This window comes from Typopeltis vanoorti, chromosome 23 (assembly GCF_054136105.1).
Source record: "Typopeltis vanoorti isolate ZY-2024b chromosome 23, IOZ_Tvanoo_1.0, whole genome shotgun sequence".
Classification (NCBI taxonomy): domain Eukaryota; kingdom Metazoa; phylum Arthropoda; class Arachnida; order Uropygi; family Thelyphonidae; genus Typopeltis; species Typopeltis vanoorti.
The window spans coordinates 17,576,243-17,603,601 of NC_143571.1; the positions used below are offsets into that span (position 1 = coordinate 17,576,243).

The following is a 27,359-nucleotide window of genomic DNA, read 5'->3' on the forward strand; positions in this document are numbered from 1 at the left end:
ATGATCACTTTATCAGGATATGTATTCTTTTGATGGTAGCAGAGGAATTATGCCCATCTAAGATTTTCCATTTTCCAACTGACTCCATGGAGATACCCGTAATAATAATAATAATAATAAGATAGAAATGCAAGAAGCAAATAGTGGGAGCAGCTTTGAAGGTAGTATGGTCTGAGGTGGAGGTAAACAGGACAAAATATCTAGTTGGATTTTTTGCTATAGACCTGGTAATGTGAAGGACAGTAAATTGAAAATGTTTAAGCAAATTAGTAAGGCTAATAACAAAAGGGATATCATTATCGGTGAATTTAATTATGATAATATAGATTAGAATGAAAAAGACAGCATCTGGGAGAAAAGTGAATGAATTGCTTGAGTTTTTGAGGGACAACTAGCCTAGATGATGTTATTGTTAAATGAAGTGTCAAATTTCCTTCTATCTGGTGAAAGTAACCATGAAATGATTACTTAGGTGGTGGATAGCCATATGAAGACTTCTGTGAGAAAGGGATATATGTAGAACTATATGGCTGGTGATTATGACAAGCTCAGGAGACAGCTTGCAATTATATTTTGGAATGAGGAAATGAATGGAAAGGAGATCAATGCAGCTTAGGACCTATTCAGGAACTGCCTGGCACAGGCAATGTCTGAGTGCATTTCCAAAGTCAGGAGTTCAAATAAGTAGGTGTGAAATGTATGAATGAAGAGGTTAAGCATTTAGTTTGGAAGAAGACAAAGCGTTTATAAAGGTAGCACAAGATGAGTGACAATTTCAGTTGCATGAGGAGTAGAAAAGAGTAAGCAAGAAAGGTGATCACTTGGTAAGGGTAGCAAAAGCATAGTATGAGCAGCAGTTAATTAATCAAGCCAAAAAAAATTTGGGAGTTTCTTTCAATAAGGTCAGTAGAAGAAAAAATTATTATGGAAGGATGATAATGGTTGGAGAAAATGATAAAATGATAACCACTGAGGAGAATATAGTAGAGATGTTAAATGAGCAATTCATAAATGTATTTCATCCTTGTGAAAGTAATATTATAAAGACCTTGAGAGTAGTGGGTAGGGAAGATCAGCCACTGATGGTAAGTGAGCAGGAGATACATGAAGAAGTGAGTAAACTTGATGTCATGTACAGGCAAGAATATAAATAGTATTACAAAGTTGTTGATTATGAAAAGTTCAGGTGACATCTGAGAGACATCATTAATGCAATCAGGCAGAAAGGCAATTAATGTTGCTTTGATAATACTCAAGAACTATCTAGCACAGTGTTTCTCAAAGTGTGGTACACGTACCCCCCCCCCCAGGGGTTAGCGAAAGGTCTTCAGGGGTACGTGGCAATTTTTGGCTATGAATCATTATATTTCTCAACAAACAGTGCAATTAGAGACAACTGGAATAAAAATGGCACTAACTAGTGAATCACATCTCCCACTACAGAAACTGCTGTATAGACTCAAGCAAAACCATGTGTTGCCGGTACAATATATGGTTTTGCTTGACACTACCCTGTCATGAACGTGTTAAAACTAAGAAATATATAGTGAATGTGTTTCAGATATTAATGGATTTCGGTTGAAGAGAATTAGCATTTCAACTCAACTGTTGAAATGCTAATTTGTCTTTGGTTCACACGTTCTTTTGTTAATACCGCACCAATCACATGCACTTCTTCATAGCTGCTCTATGTATCTCAAGTCTTGTAAATTACTGATAATTTTTGTTTGAAATAATGGGAAAGAAGATGAAGCAATCTGGGTAGATGACTTTGACGATGCACACAAGGAAACTATTCTTGATGCCTAAAGTAGCGATAGAAAGTAGGAGCTTCTTGGTAAGTCACACCATTTGCAGTTTTTTTCTGAAAACTTTAGTTTCCGAAAATCCCTGCATATATTTTGCACCACAATTTTTTAGCTCAATTTTGGGAAAAAAGTGCGAGTTATATTCGAGTAAATATAGTAATTTTTTTTTTTTTTTTTTTAGCTTTCAAATTCTTAAGTATGGATCATTGGATTTATAAACCCACAAAAGAGAGCAAAATAGCAAATACAAGTAGCTGTAAGGAACAAGAAAACATTGATCTGGATCAAATGAAATTGATAAGGGTGTGTCGTCTGGCATCTCTAGAGAACCAAGGAAGATGAAAAATCTTCATAAGTATGATATGAATTACCATACTTGAAATGTGGATTTTCATGGATGGGAAATGAAGAGGAACCTATTCCAAATTTTGTTCTATTAAAAATAAATCAGATTTTTTGTTTACATGAACATATAAATTCAAATAACATAGACATTTACAATGAAATATACTTTATTTATTATTTGATAAGGGGGTACTTGGTAATAATGAAAATTTAAGAAGGGGTATGTGGATATCTGAAGTTTGAAAAACACTGATCTAGCAGAACCAATGTCTGAATGTATCCAAGGATCAGGAGGTTAAGTAACATGGGTGTGAAACTGATGAATAAAGAGAGCAAGCATATAGTCTCAAAAAAAAAGGTCATGTGGAGGCAGCATGAGATGAGTGGCAATAATCATTGCATGAGAAGTACAAAGAGCAGGCCACAAAACTAACTCACTTAGTAAGGATTGCAAATGCACAGTATAAACAGCAATTAGCTAATGAGGACAAAGTATTCTAGAGAGTTTTTCAACATACAGTAGAGGAAAGAATGATACTCGTTGGTGAGAATGGTAGAATTATAGCCACTACAGAGGATATAGTTGAGATATTAAATGAGAAATTCATAAAGATATTTCATTCTTGCAAGTGTAACATCATGCAGAGCTTTTGAGGACATGAAAAGGGAGGAAGAGGGACAATGGTGAGCAACATAATGAAAGCCTTTGTGTATCCTCCATTACACATTGTCCAATGTAACTGTTCCTCCTCCTTCCAATCTATATTCCCATAATTAAATTAATCCATCATGATCATCCACTTCTTATTTGCCAATCCAATCTGTATAAACATTTTGTTGTGAAGACAACAAAATGCACAAACACAGGTCCTGGTGTATAATAAATTTAGTTTAATCCTTTATCCAAGTGTGAGCAAACAAAGTTTGTGCCTGAAAGTATATCTTCAGGACTGGGGTAAGGTGGTGCAACACCAGGACGACTCCTGGCAAAGGTGGAGCAAGCTACTATCACTCCTATCTCAGTATCTCCCATAATGCAAAACACATCTCCTTGCGAATATGTCTAATGATATGCATTAAGGGAAGGGCCACTACCCAGACTAGTTTCAACCTTTATTGAGGTCTCTTCAGTGGGAGCCAGGCCCAAGTGGAGATACCAACCAGAAGCATTAGCAAGGTCATCTCTACCTATAGGAGTTGCCAAATGGTGTGGCACCTTTTTAATAAAATACTCTGGATTTAGAGAAAGATGTTGAAAGTTTATTTTTCACTTGGTTAGAATAAACTTTCAACATCTTTCTCTAAATCCAGAGTATTTTATTAAAAAGGTGGCACACCATTTGGCAACTCCTATAGTAGAGATGACCTTGCTAATGCTTCTAGCTGGTATCTCCACTTGGGCCTGGCTCCCACCAAAGAGACCTCAATAAAGGTCGAAACTAGTCTGGGTAGTGGCCCTTCCCTTAATGCATAACATTAGACATATCCGCAAGGAGATGTGTTTTGCATTATGGGAGATACTGAGATAGGAGTGATAGTAGCTTGCTCCACCTTTGCAAGGAGTCGCCCTGGTGTTGCACCACCTTACCCCAGTCCTGAAGATACTTTCAGGCACAAACTTTGTTTGCTCACACTTGGATAAAGGATTAAACTAAATTTATTATATTCTAACCAAGTGAAAAATAAACTTTCAATACAGGTCCTGGTCTTAATAACATCCCACAAAAATCTCATCCTCTCCACCTCACATTTGCTACCATCAGCAGCATTCCATCTCCATTCCTTGCCTTCTTACCTTTTCTATCTTCATGAAAAATACTATAGCCTTCCACATCTATTCCCATTAGTATATCATCTTTGCCTAGCCATTTCACTTCTACCAACAATTTTTGAACAAATCAAAATCAATGGCACAGACCTGTTACTCTTTTCTTCTGATACTTTTGGTACTTGTAAACAATATATCATAGGATATGCATTCATCTCTATTTCCAGTCTCTATGCTCTCTATATTGTCTCAGCACCATAATGTCCCTATTTTCACGTTTTCTCTCCTATTGCTTCTCTCTTGTTATACTTCCATCCTGCAAGCATGCTTGTCTTTTTCACATCACTTGTACTTCCATATGTCTTTAATTCAGTTTCTGTTCCTCCCATTTCTTATTTTCATATATTCAATAACATACCCAAACGGTGAGGTCATCTTCCTCAGAGTCTTCAACATCCAGCTCCAACTGGCTTCCTTTCTCTAAGACCAGTGACCAAACTCGCTATTAGCAACAACCTAACACACACAATCAATGCACTAACATACCAGAAAACTGTCGCCATCCTGCCAACACACTAGATCTCTTCTTAACACGCTCTCCTTTCAAATGCAGTGTAGATGTCAGTTGTTTTCTTTTCTTGGTAACTCATAGCAGGTTCCTTGCATGGAAGGTGGTTGGTGAGTGGAATGCATTCCTGAGAGTGTGGAAACTGTGAATGTGTTTAAAGCATGGTTTGATTATCTTTTTTTGTATGGGAGTGTGGACCTTCTGCGGTGAGTTTTTGGACACTTTGGAGATTATTATTATTATTATTATTATGCCAGGCTGGCATATATATATATATATATATATATATATATATATATGCCAGCCTGGTTGGCCGAGTGATTAGCTTATCAACTCTCCAGCCAAAAGGCTGCAGGTTCAAATTGCGCTGTGGACATGGATGTTTGTGATTGTCTGTGAAAATACTAGTGGCGGTGGTGGTGGTGGTTGGCAGCAGATGGCATTAGTGTGGATGATGAAGGTAGTTGCAGTTGGTTGATTGGTGGAGATCCCTTCCTCAATGAGTCTTTTGACTTCCTGGAGGTGGAAAATAATAATAATAATAATAATAATAATAATAATAATAATAATTATTATATGACACCTCCAAGGAGTCCAAAGACTCATTAAGGGAGGGCACCTACTCTACAACTCTCCATCTCCACCACTCAATCCACCAACTACAGTGAACCGCATCATATACAACAATGCCATCTACTGCACACCACCACCATTAGTTTTTTCACAGACAATCACGAACATCCATCCCCGTGGCAGAATTCGACCCCGAAGCCTTTTGGCTGGAGAGCAGGTGCGATAACACTTGGCCAGCCAGGTGGACACTGATGTCAATAACCGGGCCAGATCTGATGTTAATAATAATAATAAATTTAGTTTTAAATCCTGTATTTATTGATGCATGGTGCATACATTATAATATTAGAATAGTAATAGAGTATAGGAGGTTATATATTAAAACATTAAAACAAAAGTATTCACTATTTGTTTTCTGTACTTTCAAAATTCAATGAATAATTGTTAATCTTTGTTTCAAATGGTGTTGAAATGAACCATAAATTAAGTCAAATATGATTGCTCATACTGGACAGAGCTTGTCAAATTTTGCAGAGAAACATTTTTGTATTTTCAAGCAATTCTCTTAAAGTGGATGTTTGTTTTTAACTCATTTGTTAACATCATCCGACAGATTTAGATGGACTAAGTAAGCAATTTCTGTACATCTGCAATATATCACTCTTCCAAGTTTATTTTACCAGTAGTGGCCTTTTCATGGTATAATTAATTACCAGTCTTTTTTTTATTAAATTTATTTTTATTTTTATTTATTTATTTATTTCATTTTTTTGCTAATCTAGCAATTTTTTTTGACATTTTATTTAAGTCTTCTCTACAATAATTGATCCTACTTCATTATAACATTGTTGGTCATAATTTGACGTAACCTTGTTCCAATAAACATATGCTACTGCTGGATAGCATACCACCATTTTGTGCCAAGGATTTCCTGCTAGGGACATCATTAACTAATGATAAACTTCCAACTGTCATACAATCTATAGCATTCTATATTATATTATTAAATATAATATAGAATAAATATAGAATTTAATAATCTATATTATTAAATATGATCAGAGATTAAGAGAATTTGGGCTATAAATCCTGGTAAATAGACAAAGAAGAGGTAAAAGAACAGAGGAATTTTATGTGGGTAAGATCTTTCAACATATTTCTTCAGGCTTCTAATTATTAGGCATTAAAAGATTTGCTAAATGAAGAAGAGGAATGGAATGTATTGTCATCAGCAAAGCTAGGGATAGAATTTGAAGTCAATGAGGGGATCATTTATGCATAAAAGGAAGAGAGTGGGTGTGATTACATATCCCTGGAGTACTCTTGCATTGATAGGCAAATCTAAGGAGTGAAACCACCTACTTTGACAAGCAGTTATTGACAAGAGAGGAAATTTTTTTCATCAAATTGCAAAGGGCAGAAGGCAGGTCTGGCACAGAAACTGTCTGATAAAGCAGGTCTGGTAAAGCCTCTGTGCCCAACCTTATCAAATGAGGTAGAATTGTCAAATACAACCATATGAGTTTCTGCAAACCTTTCCATGCCTTTATTCATGATGATGATGAAGGCTATAAGAATGGCTATGGATTGAGAGTTTTGGAATCCAAAACTCTCAATTAGATGATGAATCTCTAAGTGGTGTTGAAGAAATTAGCTCCATAGTTTTTGAGAGAACTTAAATAATGCAATTGACAATAATTTGTTGGGACTTTATTACTTTTTTTTTGTTGTTTGTTTGGAATATAGGCTTGTTTGGATCCTGTAGAATAATTGCAAGTCGAGTAGAAAAAAATGGAAAAGATAATATAGGATTGTATTCAAATGAGGTAAAATTAATCAAATTAGGTAGAATTGTCAAATACAACTACATGAGCAAACCTTTTCATGCCTTTATTCATCATCATGGATGATGAATAAAGACAATAGATATAGCTATTGGAAGGCTATAGGAATTGAGAGTTTTGGAATCCAAACTCTCAATTAGCTGGCAAATCTCCAAGTGGTGTTGAAGAAATTAGCTCCATGGTTGTTGAGAGAACTTAAATAAGTGCAATGGACAATGGTTTGTTGGCAGACTTTATCACTTTTTTTTTTTTTTTTTTGGAATGGGATAAATATAGGCTTGTTTGGATGCTGTAGAGTAATTGCAAGTCGAGTAGAAAAAAATGGAAAAGGCAATATAGGATTGTTGTTGTCACAGTTTTAAGCACAATAATGTGGATGATCTCATAAAGATCAGGTGACATTGCTGTTGCAGTTATTATTATTATTATTATATGACACCTCCAGAGAGTCCAAAGACTCATCGAGGGAGGGCATCTACTCTATAACTCTGTCTACTCTACAACTCATTCTAACCGCAACTACACCAATGCCATCTACCACCCACCAGCAGTATTTCCACAGAGAATCACAAACATCCATGCCCACAGTGGGATTCAAACCTGCAGCCTTTTGGTTGAAGAGCAGATATACTAACCACTCAGCCAACCAGGCTGGCACGATCATTCACAATTCTTTTGAATAACTGTAATTTTTCCGTGATCCTGTAATAAAACTAATTCATTACATTATTTTTCATTATTGATATGGAAGAAGAGTTAAATAACGAGTAGGGCATGCAATGTATGCAACTATAGTCAACATAAAAAAAAAAAACAAGGGGGGGGACAAACAAAAAAGAAGGGATGATCCATGTTGGCTGTAATAAAGCACAGCAAAGCAAAATATTTCTTATAGTGAAAGATTTGCAGCAAATTTCCTTAATCATTGCACCGCAATGTTATGAGACATTGTGACGTTTTATAGTAAAGCAAATTATTATGAATTCACTATAAATTCATCATACTGATATTTTCTATAGTGAGGAACAACTGCATATTTTTGGATGCACAGCACCAATCATACAAAGGACTAGTACCAAATCAAAAAGCATGTTTCTCAGCTTCAAAATTTGTTAAATAATATTAAAATAATGTGTTATAAAATACTCTTTAGATGATAATATAGTTTTTTCATCATCTATTTACTGAAAGAACAATCAGCAGTTTGGTATCTGCAAGAAACTATATTACTATATTATATAAAAGTAACTTACAAAAAATGGAATGAGACCTTCTTCAATATCCTTATAAAGTACTTCTGAGAGTCTGTCTCCTCTCATGCTCATGTTGTCATCACTCTCAATGTATCGCATGGTGATGAGACACATACGACCAGCTTTCTCTACTGATGAGTGTGCCTTTACACAGTGAGAAAGAGAATTAAAAGAAAAGGAGCAGTAAGTAAGACATAAATCTAATGAAAAGTTGAAAGTACAGATTTATTCATTTTACTTTTTCCTATCTTATGAGTTCATGAACACAGATAGTTTTATCTCTTCATGCCTATTTCTTGAAATCCTGTGGTTTCAAAGATTTGTTTTATAAGAAAAAAAAAAGTTCACACAACAATGTGCATATACTGAAATATTTAATAAGTCATTATTCATCACTCCCTCATATGGGGTCATCAGTATCAGATGAAAGCATTTATGAAATTTTTAACACATCTCATTTTCTTGAACAAAAGAAATTAAAGAATCTTGTTAGAGATGAATTTATTTAAACAGCAGTCTAAACCACTTAAATATCCTCTTCAACAACAGAAATCATTAGTTAAAGGAAGGGAAATTATTGTTTTTAGAAAGAGAAACAAAATCCTCGATTCATATTTTAAGAAAAAAAAATAATGTTACTGTTGTGATATAGATGACCATTTTAGAAAAATAAATGAAATGTACAAGCCAAAAAAATGTCACTTGGTTATGGACTTTTCTAAAACAATCTTAAAAGCAGATTTTTCCTGCATAATAGTAATGAGAATCTCACACATTTAATAAATATTATTATTATAATCATAATTCAAGACCTCCATGGAGTCATGAACAATTATGGGCAGACTTCTCACCCATCTGAATGGGATTTTTTTTTTTTTTTAAGATAAGCTAAGTTGATGTACCTAATAAGGTAAAATGATTGATACAGTATATATGGGTCAATTAATGAAATTGCCATTAGCAATGGTCAGCTTGACTTGGACAAAAATTATGCCAAAAAACTTGGCCAAAAGCAGTATACCTGGCAGTGAAAAAAGCAAGTACAACTGATGTTAAGATAGAGAGTGGATGATAAAAAAAATTATTATTATTATTATTATTATTACCCAAGACCCCATGGAGTCAAAAGTTTGATAAAAGGAACTCCTCATCTAGGAGGTCCTTTTATCAAACACACAGTTCATCATACCATGCTTTAAACACACTCAAATTCTCTGCAGACACCACACTCTCAGGCAAGGCATTCCAATCATTCACAACTCTGCATGAAAAAAACCTGCTTCTCACTCCCCTACTCACACCCTCCTTATACAGCTTCCAGTGAGATGACCTCTGGTTCTCTCCTGATCTTCCACTATTTTCTGTAGAACCACTCCAGCATTGATTCTATAACAACCCCTTAATAACTTGTAGGTCTCAATCATATCTCCCCCCTCCTCCTCCTCCTGTCCACCAGACTCTGCAAGTTGCATCTTTTCAATCTTTTCTCATACTCGACACTCCAGAGGTTAGAAACTACCTTAGTCAGTCGCCTCTGGACCCTCTCCAACATCTCTTCATCCTTCTGAAATCCAGGTGACAAATCTGGGCACAATAGTTCATGTGTAGTCTAATCAAAGCCTTATACAATGGAACAAGAATCTCTCTACTTCTATAAGTCGGTGTCCTCTGCATCATTCCCAGAAGCCTTTGTGTTGTTTTCACAATTTTGGCTATGTATCCACTAAATTTCAGATCCTTATCCACTATCATCCCCAGATCTCCTATTTCCTCCACCTCCAACAATATATTCTCACCAAGCATAAACTATACATCCCATTTTTGTTTTCCAAATTTTAAAATCTTACATTTTGCAACATTGAACTCACATCCCTATTCCTGTGCCCAATCACTCAATTTATTCAAGTCTTGTCTTCTTGTAAGGCAACAACATCTTCTCTACTCTTCATGGTTCGTTCCAACTTTGCATCATCTGCAAAGAGATGAATATCTCCATCCAAATCTTCACCAATATTATTATTATAAACGTTAAACAGCAATGGCCCTAAAACAGACCACTGAGGCACACCAGTAGTAACTTTCCTTTTCCTCGACATCGCTTCCCCCATACACAACTTGTTGATACCTATCAGATAGCCAGTCTCCAATCCAATGCACCAATCTAATATCCAACTGCATCCACTCCAGTTTGACTATCAACTTATCATGTGGTAATCTATCAAAAGCCTTTGCAAAATCCAAGTATATTACTGTATATCCTTCTCCTCTGTCCATGGAAGCAATCACCTTATTGTAATAAATAAGTAGATTACTTAAACATGGCTTTCCTTTAGTAAATCCATGCTGTCCATGAAAGATAATACCATTGTTGTCAAACTAATTATGGATCCTAGTTCTCACAAGCTTCTCCAACAACTTAACTACAACACCTGATACACAGATAGGCATATAGTTTGATGCTTGAGTTCTATCACCTCCTTTATGACGTGGCACAATCTTGCCCTCCTTCCATTCCTTAGGAACTTGACCCAGTGCAAGACTCATTAAAAAAATATGTCAAGGCCAGCATCAACTCCCTGGCACATTCCTTCAGAATACATGGTGATATATTATCAAGTCCCACAGCCTTATTTACATCTAGTTTGCTCAACTCCCCATACACCTCTTGCTCACTTACAGTCAGTCTCTCTTCCCCATAATGAACTGCTCTCAATCTCTCCAATACTGAAAAATCTTTATGAACTGCTCATTAAGTATCTCCACCACACCTTCTGCAACAGCTGTCTTTATACCATTTTCTCCAATCAATTTCATCCTTCCATAATCATTGTTTCTTTTGCTGACTACATATCAAAAGAGTTCCTTAGGATTCCTTTTGCTTTCATTATCTAACTGCTGTTCATACCTCTCTTTAGCTACCCTCACCAACCAAGTCACCCCCCCCACCCCTGCCTGGTCTTTGTAGTCCTCATGGAACTGGTTATTTACACTTCTCTTATGCTGCCTCCATAATGCCCTTTTTCTCTGTATCGCATGCTTAATCTCTTTATTCATCCATTTCAAACTTACCTTATTTAACCATCTCACCCTTGGAATACATTTATACATTCCATCTACTAGATAGTTTTTGAAATCCACCAAGCTGCACTGATCTCTTTTTCAGCTAACTCCTCATTCCATGTTACACCTGCAAGCTGTCTCCTAAGCTCTTCATAATCAACCCCCCCCCCCCCCCCACTCCTTGTAGTTCCACATATGCCCTTTTCTTACAGAGGTCCTCAAAATGATGCAAGATTTGAAAGACAAGTTAATGAAGATGAGAGAAGAGATGAATTGGATGCAAAGTGAAATGAAGAGAATTATGGATATATAAGGAAGAGTGCAGAAGACTAAATGAATAATATCTGAATGAAAGAGATAACAAAAGACACATGAGTGGAATTGTTTGAGGATTTGATTATTGGAAGTGTGGTGAATGAGGAGATGCACAAGATCTGATTTCTGGGAGGTAGAATCAGTACAGTGATTGAGGAATTGGATATGAGAAGTAAGCGAGCAAAGAAATTAGTAATGATAGTTTATTTATTTATTCGTATGGAGTTTCCTCCCTTTTCTCCTCACCCCTATTAGGACAAGTTGAGCCCCCCCTTGTAGGAAGAGGTTAAGTATTTATGACTGTAGATCCATATGTGTGTGTGTGTTCACGGGGTCGGTTTGCCTCTTCTGGGGAACGAAAAACTCGAGTTTCCAGGTGAAAAAAACCCTACCATATGAGACTGGCTAACTCACCGTTAGTTTAAAGAATAAAGGATCAGATAAAGGTTCCTCATGTCATAGATGGGAATCAAACCCAGGTCTTTCTGAACAAAGGGCTCTGTCTATACCAACTGAGCTATGGAGGCTCTAGTAATGGTAGTAGGAACAAATGACTTAATTGGAAATAAGGAGAATATAAGACTGTATATCAGGAAATTGTTGAGCAGAATAAAAGATAACATTATGATAGTAAAAGTATGTAGCATATTTCCCAGATATGACAGTGATGAGTTGAAGTGAAGAGCAACGATTATTAATGATATGTTAGTGAAAATGAGTGAAGAGAAAGGACCATAGTTTGTGAATCTGTGAGATGAGTTTGAAAGATAAATGGAAGTGTATAAGAATGATGGACTGCATTTGAATGGTTTTGGTGTCAGTCATTTATAGAGACTGCTGCTGGAAAGGAGAAGTAATGAGCATAGAAAATGAATCTGACCAAGTAAAAAGTAATGCAGAAAAGCAGAAGAATAAGGAATTAAAGATTAAAGTGGTTCTTATAAATAGAGAAGTGAATAGCATGAGTGCAGAGAATGAGAGAACAAGTGTGCATGTGTAGGACAAACAAACAGAGAAATGGAGACTGGTCAGAGTGAGCAGGTTTGAAGAGGATACTGAGATGAGTAATGAGAGAGAGAGAGAGAGAGAGAGAGAGAGGAAAGGCATACAAAAGTTACTGAAACTTGTTACAGATACAGAAACGAATGGTTATATTATATGAATGCTAGTAGTATCAGAAACATGTAGAATGAAATTGTTGTATTGAATGAGTTCATCCCCCAAAAATTGTTGGAATAAGTGAGATGTGATTGGATGAGAATGACATCCTGACAGGAATAGAGGTGGAAGATATGCTATTTTTCATGAAGACAGAAAAGGTAAAAAAGAGAGGTGGAGTACTGTTGATAGAAAAGAATTAGGCTCATGGATGTGAGGCAGCATGGTGTGAGATACAAGTGAATAGATTGAAATACGTAGTTGGATGTTGCTATAGACTTAATAATGCAGAGTGTAGTGACTGTGAAATGTATAATGAAATTAGCCAAGCAAATGGGAAAAGGGTGATCATTATAGTGATTTTAAGTATGACAATATACATTAGGATGACAAGATAGCATCTGGAAATACAGAAAATTAAGTTCTTGAGAATTTGAGGGAAAACTACCTAGGCAGTATGTAACAGAAGGCAGGCTAGAATTGAGTGCATCTTGGATCTGATCACATATCTCTCTGTATGAAGAGAATGGCCTTTTGTTGTTTGCCATCATGGTAGAAGGTTGTGTAGAAGGAATGGATGAGAGGTTTTGGATGTGTGGAGTGAGTTTGAGGGGAGATTGGATTTGTATAGGAGGGACGGCCTACACGTGAATGCGTTTGGTATCAGGAGTGTAGAAAAACTAATAACTGGTATGAGACCTAACACAGACTGAGTCAAGGAAACTAAATTATAAAGGGAGGAATGGTGAGAATGTGATTGTAAGAGTGACAATGTTACATAACTATGTTAATAATGGGAATGGGAACTGGAAATGTATTGGAAATGTTGATGAGAACAGAACAATCTATTATTATTATTATTATTGTGGGAGGTACACACTATTGCACATTATGCTCATCCAACCATGGCTTAAATTGATTTGATGTTTACACCTACAACACATCAACTCAGGTAATGCATTCCACTCACCAACCACTCTCCATGCAAAGAACCTACTCCTCTGTTCATACTCTCCTTATGCAGTTTCCAGCAATGGCCTCTTTCTACCCCCCTCCCCCATTCTATGAAAAATCTCTTCCTTGTCAACCTGATAACAATCCCTGACTAGCTTAGAGTGCTGTAACGAGGGTGTGATAAAAAAGGCACCTGCCACGGGCGCAACTAGGTTTGGGGCGCAAAACGTAAAAAATGTAAAAAATAAAAATAAATAAATAGATATAAAAGTCCACTATTTTATATTGTCATTTTAAATTTTGGCAATATGCTGCTTTAGACACACAAATTCTGCAATACACTGCAACTCATTTTGATGGGGTTAATAGTAAGTATTTAACATATTGCATTTAGTAAAATTTAACTTGTTACATTAAACTTTTCAAAGTTTTTGTCATTTGTGGGTTAGGGGGGTGCAAGTTAGACACTTGCCACAGGTGCTTCATACCCTTGTTGCTGTACTGCTAGCTTATATGTCTCAATCTTACTCCCCCCCTCTTCCTCCTATTCATGAGGCTTTGAAACTTACATTCTCTCAGTCTTGTACTCCACACTTCAAAGACCACTGAGCACCTTTGTGAATCTTCTCTGTACCCTTTCCAACATATCCTCATCACGATGAAAGACTGGCGACCAAATCTGTGCACAATAATCCATATGAGGCCTGATCAAAGCCTTATATACAATGGAATCATAACATCTCCATTTCTGCATGTCAGGGTCCTATGCATCATTGCCATTATCTGATGTGATGGCTTCACAACTTGTGCAATGTTGCCCTGAATTTCAGGTCCTTTTCCACCATCACTCCTAGATCTCTCATCTCCTCTACTTCCATTAAAGTTTCCCCACCAAGTGTATAGTTTGCATCCCATCGTTGCTTACCAAATCTCAAAACCTTACACTTTGCAACATTGAACTGACAGTTCCACTTACCTGCCCATTCATACAATCTATTCAAGTCCTCTTGTAAGGCCATAACATCTGCTTGACTCTGCATTGCTCTCCCCAGTTCTGCATCATCTGCAAATAGCTGCATATCGCTAGTTAAACCCAACCCGATATCATTAATATGCAAACTGAACAACAATGGCCCCAAAACTAACCGCTGTGGCACACCGCTAGTGACCTTTCTCTTTTGGGATACCACACCCCCATATACAACTTTCTAATACCTATTCGAAAGCCAGTCACTGATCCAACTCAGAAGTCTGTTATCCAACCCCATCTGTTTCAATTTATTTAAGAACTTGTCATGTGGCAGTCTATCAAAAGCCTTTGCAAAATCAAAGTACACCACTGTATATGCATCTCCCCTGTCCAAGGTATTTTCCACCTTGGTTAGTGAAACATGATCTCTCCTTGACAAACCCATGCTGATAACCACAGAGAATACTGCTGTAATCAACCCATTTCTGTATCCTACTTCTCACTAATCGCTCCAGGACCTTCACCACAACTCCATATATGCAGACTAGCCTATAAATTGAAGCTACAGCCTTATTGCCATCTTTATGCAGATTTTGACTTTGTGTTCGTCTGGTTCGGACCCATCAAAAGTGTACAAAGATATCTACATGTATAAAGCATTTCATGAGGTCTGCAAGTTGTCCAACTGTGTCATGCAGACTGCAGAGTATACAAAAGAACATGCAGGTAGATTATTATGTCTGTACACAAATGCTAGGAGTATCAGAAACAAAAGAGCAGAGTTTGTTGCTTTGGTCAATATGTTGGGGCCTCAGATTGTAGGCATTAGTGAGACCTAGCTATCAGAATCAGACATATTAACTGGTGTCGAGTGTAAAGGGTACACTATATTTAGAAAGGACAGAGAGGATAGGAGAGAAGAGGGCATGCTGCTAATGATATCGGATGACTTAAATCTAGAGTTGAGACCTATGATTGTAATACTACTACTAACAGTATTTCATATGGCAGTGAGTTTGAAGCCATCTGTGGGGTGTTGTTACAGACCTGGTGGATCAGTTGCTAGTGATGAAGAAATGCATCACTAAATAAACAAGATGAGTGCAAAAAGAGTAATCATAATGGGAGACTTTAATTATCCAAATATTGATTGGGTAACAGTAGAATTTCATGAGAAGAATGAAAATGCATATATTAAACTGTTGCAGAACAACTCCCTCAAGCAGCATGTGACAGAAGGAACTTGAGGTCAAAGAGTGTTAGATTTGATTATAGTGTCAGAGAGCATGTCAGTCAAAGGCATAATTATTCTGCCTCCAGTTGGTGACAGTGATCATGTGGTACGCACTTGGGAAGTGACTAAGTTTATGAATGTTCCATTGAAAAGGCTGCATGCTGAATTACAAAGCAGGAAATTAAGACCAACTGAGTAGTATACTGAGTTAAGTGGAATGGGATCAGTTGATGGATGGAAAGAATATTGACAGTGCATGGAAAGTATTTAAACAATACTTAAATGATGCAATATCAGAGTGTATCCTGAGAATTCGAAGAATAAATAGGATAGGAATCAAGTGAATGTGTAATCTTATTAAGCAAGAGATTCAAAAGAAAAGGACGATGATGAAGGAATACTGTGTGCATAATGATGATGATGTAAGTTATGAAAATTATAAGTAGCAGGCTACAATAGTCACAACTGTTGTACGGAAAGCAAAGTAGGGACTGATGGGATATCAGCATGTGTGCTAAAAGACTGTTCAGCTGAACTGGCTATTTCATTGGAAGTTTTTTTCCACTTGGTTAGACTATAAGAAATTTAGTTTAATCCTTTAAATCTGTGCAGTTAGCCTAGTGGTTATGTGTTTTGCAACCATATGCCTGGGGAAGGAGTGTCCTAGGTTCGATGCCCGTCAACGATGTGAGGAGCTTAAGGATCTTCCTCAGCCACAGCCAAGTTAGTCGGTCTTGGGCATGGACAGCAGGGTCCCCCACCCAGTTTATCTGGTTTTTCATCCCGCAAGCAGGAAAACCGGCCCCGTGAACACACACGGATTACAGTCATGAATATCGCTCTTAGGGGATGCAGCAGAGGAGTGGTGAACCGGCTGCATTAATATGCCAGTAACCCCTCATTAGGAGGGGACTCAACCTGTCCTAGGATGGATGAGAGGGATAGGATAATCCTTTATCCAAGTGTAAGCAAACAAACTTTGTGCCTCAAGTATCTTCAGGACTTAGGCAACTCGTGGTAAAGGGGTGGACCAAGCTCTCATCACTCCTTGTCTTAGTATCTCCCATAATGCAAAGCACATCTCCTTGCAGACATGTATAATGCTATAATGCTATACATTAAGGGAAGGGCCACTACCCAGACTGGTTTCGACCTTTATTGAGGTGCTGTTTAAGTAAAGACCTCTTAAAAAATTAGGCGGTCACCCTACGAGTGACCGAAAGACTGTCCAACTCAGCATAGTTCCACTCAGTGACAGGCTCACCCCGTCACTGAGAAGAACTTCTCAGCATTGGCTCTATCCAGTGGCAGGCTCACCCCACCACAGACAGAGCCATAATCTCAGCGGTGGCCAAACTCAGAGACAGGCAAAAACCTACCCCAAGCAGAGCCTCTCATACCTCAAGGAAAGGGACCACTTCTGTGCCAAAGCACATCAGTGGGAGCCAGACCCAGAGGTGGTGTTACCAAGGTGGAGGCAATGGAGAAGTCATATTTACATATAGGTAAATATGAGGGGCTCACGCGAGCCCTTTGTTAAATTTTTCTCAAATTTACGAGCCCCTTGTTCTTGTTTACTTTTTTATTTTTTCAAAAAAAAAAATAACAATAATTTTTTGAAATATATTAAGCGACAAACTCATATGGTAACCTAACAAAAATTATTCTATTCGGCAGTGTATAGATTATTTGGAATTATTGTTTCAACTCCTCTATAACGAATGCGCCCAAGTTTGAAAATAAAATAAGCGCATGCGCTATGTTTAGATAATATTTATTTAATATTTATAGATTGTTTGTCATAAAAACTTCTATCACAAAAAAATAAATTTATTTTGTTTATAAATAATGCGGAATTTTGCATTTTGCATTTGTGTGATTATAAAAGATTTTATTCTTATTATATTTTGATAGTTAAAAAATGTTTTTCTTATATAAGATAAATTAACACAGTTGATTATGTGCAAATATTTCATATTTAAATCATGAAATATTTGTTTAAAAATGATAGCCTTTACACATTGATTGTCCCCTCATACATTATGATTGGCATTTGCACAGAAGCTGTATTAATAAACGTTTTTGGGTGAAATATGGCTTTTTTTTGCTCGATGATGCGAGCCCTTTGTTGAAATTCCCATAGCTCACTACTGCCTATATGAGTTGTCAAAAGGTGTCTCACCTTATTATATTTAGAGAAAGATGTTGAAAGTTTTTCCCACTTGGTTAGACTATAATAAATTTAGTTTAATCCTTTATCCAAGTATAAGCAAACAAAGTTTGCGCCTGAAGTATCTTCAGGACTGAGGTAACTCGTGGTAAAGGTGGACCAAGCTCTCATTACTCCTTGTCTTAGTATCTCTCATAATGCAAAGCACATCTCCTTCAGAATATGTATAATGCTATGCATTAAGGGAAGGGCCACTACTCAGACTGGTTTCGACCTTTATTGAGGTCTCGTCAGTGGGAGTCAGACCCAGAGGTGGTAATACTAAGGTAGAAGCAATGGAGAAGTCATATTTACCTATACGAGTTGCCAAAAAGTGTCTCACCTTAAACAGGCTGGGTAGTGGATCCTCCCTTAATGCATAGCATTATGCATGTCCACAAGGAGATGTGCTTTGCATTATGGGAGATACTAAGACAAGGAGTGATGAGAGCTTGGTCCACCTTTACCACGAGTTGCCTCAGTTATGAAGATACTTCAGGTGCAAACTTTGTTTGCTTACACTTGGATAAAGGATTAAACTAAATTTATTATAGTCTAACCAACTGGAAAAACACTTCCAACATCTTTCTCTACATCCAGAGTGATTTAATAATAAAGTGAGAAGCCTTTTGGCAACTCGTATAGATAAATATGACTTCTCCATTGCTTCCACCTTGGTATCACCACCTCTAGTCTGGCTCCCACTGAATAGCCCTCAATAAAGGTCGAAACCGGTTGGAAGCTTGGGTGATGAGTTGCAATGCTGTAGGCCATGAAGTTTTAACTGAGGCTCAGCTGTTGCTGTCATCCAAGTCCTGAGTGGGAGAGTAATGAATGGCAATGCTGTAGCCCATGAAGTTAACTGAGGCACAGCTGTTGCTGTTATCCCTCAGATGACATATCAGCAAATGAGCGGCTCTGCTCAGTGGTGAGGCAAGCCTGCCATGGAGTAGAGCCAATGCTGAGAGTTCTTCTCAGTGGCAGGATGAGCCTGTTACTTAGGGGAACAATGCTGAGTTTTTGGAGTTTGACCTGTACTTGAACATTCAATAAAGGTCGAAAATGGTCTGGGTAGTGGCTCTTCCCTTAATGCAATAGTATTAAGGGAAGAGCCACTATACATATCTGCACGGAGATGTGCTTTGCATTATGGGCAGTGGTGAGCTATGGAAATTTTAATAAAGGGCTCGCATCATCCAGCAAAAAAAAGCCATATTTCACACAAAAACTTTTATTAATACAGCTTGTGTACAAATGCCAATCAAAAAGTATGAAGGGACAACCTGTAAAGGCTATCATTTTTAAACCAATATTTCATGATCTAAACATGAAATATTTGCACACAATCATCTGTGTTAATTTATTTTACATAAGAAAAACATTTTTTTACTATCAAAATATACTAAGAATAAAATCTTTTATAATCGCACATATGAAATAGTCCGCATTTTTTATAAACAAAATAAATTTCTTTTGTTTGCGATAGAAGTTTTTATGACAAACAATCTATAAATAATAAATAATATTATCTAAACACAATAATATTGAAGTACATTATATTTCTCTTTTGTTTTTATACTTCAAGTGATAATCAACAGTATCAATCAAGGAGCATTATTTTATAGTCCTATTTATTTATATGCGATTACCAAAAGTGAATTCTTATTTGTAAAATGGTAGTAAGAGTAACTATAATATTTTATTTAATAAAATCACTTTGTTAGGTTACCGTATGAGTTTGTCGCTTAATATATTTTAAAAAATTATGTTTCTTTTTTTTTTTTGAAAAAATAAAAAAGTAAACAAGAAGAACAAGGGGCTCGCAAATTTGAGAAAAATTTAACAAAGGGCTTGGGCGAGCCCCTTATGGCTCACCACTGATTATGGGAGATACTAAGACAAGGAGTGATGACAGCTTGTTCCACCTTTACCACGAGTTGCCTCAGTCCTAAAGATACTTCAGGCACAAACTTTGTTTGCTTACACTTGGATAAAGGATTAAACTAAATTTATTATATGGCTATTCCTTTGACCAGGTTGTTTAATATGAGTCTTAGAACAGGTAAGATTCTGAAGGAATGGAAAGAATATATGGTAATTCCATTGCACAGGGGTGATGCAAAGACTGATGTATCCAACAATTGAACAATTAGTATCCCAGGAGTGGTTGTGAAGATTTTGGAAAAATTGGTTATGGCTCGCATTCAGAAATGGGTTGACAGAGACTCTCTACTCTGCAATGAGTAACAAGGGTTTACTAAAAGAAGGTCATGTTTTAGTGCCTCACATTCTATATTAATGTTACCATTGAACTAGACAAGGGGAACGGATACATCATGACACTTTGGGATTTTGCTAAGGCTTTTGAAAGAATACAGCATGGTAGACTGTTGCATAAATTGGAGAATATGGTTTGGATTATAGAATATTAGCCTGGATAAGAGGATAGCTGACTGACAGATATCAAAAAGTGGTATATGGGGGAGGTGAGTCTGTAAGATTTACCAGCCTGTCTCCTTCCAGGAGATCAAAGCAGCTCTTCCATCCAATTTCTCTGCCTCTGTATCTGATGGCTTTCCTGCATCTAGGCTTCGGAAGCTGTCGTTGAAGATTCTTCAAGAATTACTGGGCATTCTCCTTTCCAGTAAAGCAATATCCCCATACCTATGTGCTTCAAGAACTATCTTCATTCCAAAGAAAGAAACTTCAAGCTGTGCATAAGACTTTAGACTTAGTACCATCTCCCCTGTGATACTTAAGACTCTATCATAAAATCTTAGTTAAATGACTTCAGCAACATATACAGCAATATTATAGACAGAGAGCTTTTGTCCCTTCGGATGGCTGTGCCGAGAATATATGTCTTCTTTCTTCTCTTCTCTCTGATTCCCGCCGTCGCCTTAAGTCTTTATATATGGCATCGCTGGACCTCCAAAAGGCCTTTGATAGCATCTCCCTTCCTGCTCTCCTTCGAGTGCTGTCTATTGCTGGATGTCCAGAACTCTTTCTTTCCTATGTTATGCAGCTATACTTGAGTAGTTCCATCACTATCACTACAGCGACTTCTATTCCCACAGTGTGGGGTGTTTGCCAGGTGATCCTCTATTTCCCCTTTTCTTTAACAGCATCATACATGAATTTCTTCACTCTCTTCCTAGCCATATAGGCTACTCTCTAGGTGCTTCTTCCTTTAATGCTATGGCCTTTGTGGACGATCTTATTCTCGTAGCCTCTACTAAGGTAGGCTTGCAGGAACTCCTTGACTGGGCAGCTGACTTTTTCTCTATTCAAGACCTTTCTATTCATGTAGAGAAGTCCTGTTCTTTAGCTCTTGTCCCCTCAAGAAGCTTAAGGTCAACACTATAGAGTTTTCCCTGCACGGGAGGCCATTGCATGTTTTGACCATCCTGGAAGAATCTCCATTCTTCCAGGAAGAATGGAGACCTCAGTATCATGTTCACCCCAAAGGGAAGGTCTACTGTCCCTTCTATCATAGAAGCTGGGATCGCTTCTTTGAGGAAAGCTCCTCTCAAGCTCCAGTCAAGACTGTTTCTCCTTTCCCACTATCTCTTACCTCGCTTTTACCACAAGTTGGTGCTTGGTAGGACATATATCTCAGTACTGTCCTGAATGAACAGGGCTATCCGTTCAGCCATGAGATCATGGCTCTGACTGCCGCCTGACACCCCCTACTGCATATTTCCAAGTGAGGGTGAAGAATGAGGCTTGGGGTTCCATCACTTAGATGGCTGATCCCACAGCGCTGCCCAGAATCGCGAAATTAGAACTATCTTCTTCCCCTATCTGCAGAGAGGCTTTCTATAGCCCATTAATACAAGAAGACCTTAGGCAAGTTAATGGCTGGTCCCATTATCAAGGTACCTTAATTGAGTCAGCACCTGCAGAACACAAGAGATGGGCGTCTTTGCTGCAATCTTCTGCAGATGGTGCTCCTTCAAAAGAGTCATATCTGGTGCCTTCCCAGCATGACTGGGTAAGGGATGGTACCAGACTCCTCCCTGGGTTCGAGTACATTGACCTTATCAGGACGAGGATCAATGCCCTGCCCACTCAAGCCTGCACAGCTCGATGGGGTAGTGATAACTCAAACTGTAGGGCTGGCTGCCACTACAGTGAGACATTGTCTCATATAGCCCAGTGTTGCTTCTGCACTCATGGGGTCTGCATGCGGAGGCATGATGCCATGGTCTCCATTCTGAACAACCACTTTAAGAACAAAGGTTGGGAGACTACGGTGGAACCACATTATAGGATCTCCGCAGGTTTGCGTAAGCCAGATTAAAAGAGATGGTGATGTTTGGGTAGTTGATGCCCAGGTGGTGGGAACAGGGCACCCACTAGCCTATAGCCATAATAATAAGGTAAATTATAATAAGAATAACCAAGATCTAGTTAGCAAGATATGGGAAGAGCATGGGGAAACTCCAAGGTTTACCAGCACCACCAACTATTTACATGGCATATGGAACACAGATAGCTATAAAGACTTAAAACAGCTTGGGCTTATGCATAAGGATATAAAAGTTCTTTCCTTGAGGGCCCTGCAGGGCACACTGGTGACATTGCGCTGCCACCAGAGAATGACTTCAATGATAACTAGAACAGGCATAGGGTAAAACACTTGTGAAGGCTTAGGCCTATATCAAGTATGGACGAGATGTAAGAGTAGTACTGCCCATAACCAATACAAAGATTAATAAAAAAAAAATTTTTAAAAAAAACCAGTGATATACCACAAGGATCAGTGTTTGGTCCACTGTTATTCAATCTGTACATTAATCATATTGGGAAGGATTTGACAAGTGACATAGCTATTTGCTAATGATGCAAAGATAGGTAGGGTAATCAGGAATGCCGTTGATATGCAGTACTTGCAGAATGATTTGAATGGGCTGAATTGTGGGTATGGGAAAATGGATGTCAGTTCAATGTCAGTAAATGTCAAGTCATTCACTTTAGCATGGTTAAATATTCAATGTCATATTATATTTGTGGGATTATGCATGAAGAAACTGATGAGGCTAGAAATCATGGAGTGTTAGTATATAGTAAGATGAAGTTCAGGGGCCATGTAGTAGCAAAGATTGCAAATATAACTCAAAAGATAATTGCAATGCTGAAAGAACATTTACATGTAAAGATATGGATGTTATTTCGCTTCTTTACAAGGCCTTGATAAGGCCTCACTTATACTATATATGAAATATATATATATATAGAATATATAGAGATATATATGAAATCCTTCAAAGTGCACACTACATCTAATATCTTATTTTCCTTCATAGTTGAAGGAACTGTTATTCCTTGCACATCATGTGTATTGTCGACTTCTTGTAAGAAAGGTTCAAGAACCAATGCAAAGAGCAAAAGACTACAGTCAAACCTTGGTTGTCGAACATAATTCGTTCCTAAAGGCTGTTCAAAAAAAATGGTTTCAGTTTTCAAACTGATCTGTTTGAAAACTGAAACCATTTTCCCATACGAATTAATGTAAAATGGATTAATCCATTCCCAAACCCCAGATGATTGCTTATTTAGACCTTTATAACTTTTTTACTTTTTGCATAAAATCGTATACAAAAAAGCAATGAAAATGCATAGAATCTTACACAAAAAGAATAAAGACAATAAATAGATAAAATATAGACAAAAATTGATTGCCTCTTTATTTTTGAATATTGCACAGATCGTTGATTTTGCTATTCCGAACTGCATAGCAAGATCCGAGACGCGAACGCCATTTTCATGTTTGGATATGATTTCTTTTTTCACCTCTATCGTGGTTCTAACTTTTCTTTTTGCTTTGCTCTATCACTATCCTTCTTAGGCCCCACAGTGGCTTATTTAATAATAATTTATAAAAAAAAACACAAAATAATACAAAGAAAAGCAGTAAAATGCCCTGCAAATTCAAGAATGTGAATGAGTTTAAGGGGAAGTATGACAGGTATTGTGTGAATAATGGTTAGTATGCAATGTTGGGTCTCTCGCAATGAGTCTTTTGACTCCATGAAGGCACCTTAATAATAATAATAATAATATACAATAGGTGTTTTAAATTAATTAATTCTCCAGAAATTCCAGCAGGTGTCTGCGCTGAGTGGAGGCTGCGGCGTAACTGATGCTCTCCCATTGTAATCTCAGCCCACCGGAGCACGTGGCTGTCAGTTTGCCTGCTCGGGAACCGAGATTCTGTTCGGAAACTGATGCATTTTTCGTTTGGAAAATATGTTAGGGAATCAATTTGTTCGAGATGAGAGTCGTTCAACAATCGAGGTTCCACTCACTGTAAGAGGACAACCTTGTTTGACTCTTTTTCAAATTTTGATGGAGTCTGACAAGAACCTATTAACTAGGAGTTGGGCAGTTGAATTGGTACAGGCTTCTTTGATAATGGATAGAAGCTTTTTACCTAGACCAATTTGCTGGAGGATGCAAAACAAATAGTTAGATGCAGGACATTATCAAATTGAGTAAGGTCTACTGATAACACTGCCATTGACTGATTTTTCATATTATCTAAGCAGATTAGATCATGTAGCAGAAACAGACTAAATTCTGCTACTCAGCCTGGAACTCCATACACCTGTGTGCTTTTGATTATGTATCTCATTCCCACTTTGAGCCTGTTATTGACAATGTGGAAAAATATCTTGTAGTCAATATTAGATAGAGAAATAGGTCTCCAGCTGCAGGTTAAGTCGTGATCTCCATTAGGTTTTGGAATGAGGATGATGTGACTTGCTACAAATTGGTATGTATCCTGACTAGAGAAAAGAATTAAATAGTATAACTACAATGGGAAGATTAAAATCCCAGGCCTCATGGTAAAGTTTTATCCCTAGACCATCAGGTGCAGGGAATTTTCTTGTTTGACATGAAATAAGCAAGACATGGTTAGATGAGGATGACATCCTGACAGGAATACAGATGGAAGGGTATGAAGTGTTTCATGAGGTTAGAAGGGGTAAAAAGGTAGTGGGGGTAAATAAAAAGTAGAGATGCAAGAGGGAAATAGTGCCAGTGGTTTTGAGGCAGTATGGTGTAAGATAGAGGTGAATGGAATGAAATACTTGGTTGGATGTTCTTATAGACCAGGAAATGTGGATGGTAGTGACCATGAAATCTATAATATAATCAAATTAGCGAAGTAAATAAAAAAAGAGTGACCATTATGGGCGATTTTAATTATGTCAATATAGATTGGAATGATGAGTAGCAACTGGAAGTAAAAAAATAAGTTTGTTTCTTGAGTTTATGAGGGGTAACTACCTCAGACAGTATGTAACAGAGGGTACATGAGGATTTAGGATCTTGGATTTGGTCATCTCATTAGAGGATATAATTATAAATGAAGTGTCAAATCACCTGCCAATTGGTGAGAGTGACCATGAGGTGATTACCTGGGTGGTTGCCAGCAGTGTGAGGACGTCTGTAAGAAAAGGAAGAGTATATGTGTAACTACAAGAGGCAGGGGGGGAGTGATTATGAAGAGCTCAGGGGGACAGCTTGCAGGTGTAACATGGAATGAGGAGTTAGCTGGAAAAGAGATCAAGGCAGCTTGGTGGATTTTCAAAAACTATCTAGTAGATGCAATGTCTAAATGTATTCCAAGGGCAAGACGGTTAAATAAGGTAGGTTTGAAATGGATGAATAAGAAGATTAGGGATGCAATACAGAGAAAAAAGGCATTATGGAGGCAGCATAAGAGAAGTGGAAATACCAATTCCATGAGGACCACAAAGACCAAGCAAGGGGAGCGATTTGGTTGGTGAGGGTAGCTAAAGAGAGGTATGAACAGCAGTTAGCTAATGAAACCAAAAGGAATCCTAAGGAACTCTTTTGTTATGTAGCCAGCAAAAGAAACAATGATTATGGAAGGATGAAATTGATTGGAGAAAATGGTATAAAGGAAGCTGTTGCAGAAGGTGTGGTGGAGATACTTAATGAGCAGTTCATAAAGATCTTTCAATACTGGAGAGATTGAGAGCAGTTGATGATGGGGAAGAGAGACTGACTGTAAGTGAGCAAGAGGTGTATGGGGAGTTGAGCAAACCAGATGTAAATAAGGCTGTGGACTTGATAATATATCACCACATATTCTGAAGGAATGTGCCAAGTAGTTGATGCCAGCCTTAACATATTTTTTGAATAACGATCTTGCACTGAGTTAAGTTCCCAAGGAGTGGAAGGAGGGCAAGATTGCACCACTTCATAAAGGAGGTGACAGAACTCAAGCATCAAACTATGGGCCTATCTGTGTGTCAGGTCTTCTCCAACAACACCTGACACACACACCTGTGTGTCAGGTGTTGTTGGAGAAGCTTGTGAAAATTAGGATCCAGAATGGGGTTGACAACAATGGTATTATCTTTCATGGACAGCATGGATTTACTAAAGGAAGGTCATGTTTAAGTAATCTACTTATTTATTACAATAAGGTGACAGCTTCCATGGACAGAGGAAAAGGATATACAGTAATATACTTGGATTTTGCAAAGGCTTTTGATAAGTTACCGCATGATAAGCTGATAGCCAAACTAGAACAGATAGGGCTGGATATTAGATTGGTGCATTGGATTGGAGACTGGCTATCTGATAGGTATCAACAAGTTGTGTATGAGGGATTGATATCCAGGAAAAGGAAAGTAACTAGTGGTGTGCCTCAGGGATCTGTTTTAGGGCCATTGCTGTTTAACTTATATATTAATGATATAGGAGAAGATTTGAATGGAGATATTCAGTTGTTTGCAGATGATGCAAAGTTGGCTCGAACCATGAGTAGTAGAGAAGATGTTGTGGCCTTACAAGAAGACTTAAATAAATTGAGTGATTGGACACAGGAATGAGGATGTAAGTCCAATGTTGCAAAATGTAAGGTTTTAAAATTTGGAAAACAAATATGGGATGCAGAATTTATGCTTGGTGAGGATATACTTTCGGACCTGGAGGAAATAAACGTTCTGGGGGTGATGGTGGATAAGGATCTGAAATTTAGGGGACATATAGCCAAAATTGTGAAGAAAACACAAAGGCTTCTGGGAATGATGCAGAGGACACTGACTCATAGAAGTAGGGAGATTCTTGTTCCATTGTATAAGGCTTTGATTAGGCCACACATGGACTATTGTGCCCAGATTATGTCACCTGGTTTTCAGAAGGACGAAGAGATATTGGAAAGGGTCCAGAGGAGTGACTAAGGTAGTTTCTAACCTCTGGAATGTCGAGTATGAGGAAAGATTGAGAAGATGCAACTTGCAGAGTCTGGTGGACAGG

The 27,359-nt window shown here is 37.6% G+C and overlaps 1 protein-coding gene across 1 annotated transcript in view; it reads right to left on the bottom strand.

The window, feature by feature from the left end:
• Positions 1–27,359, bottom strand: part of Hdc (histidine decarboxylase) — a gene marked incomplete at its 5' end in the record, with an annotated part of 294,140 nt that overhangs the window by 179,489 nt on the left and 87,292 nt on the right. Inside the window, one exon of the mRNA XM_090413242.1 lies at positions 8,160–8,303. Within this exon, the coding sequence (XP_090269368.1) occupies positions 8,160–8,303 (144 nt within the window). The remainder of the gene's footprint in view (positions 1–8,159; positions 8,304–27,359) is intronic.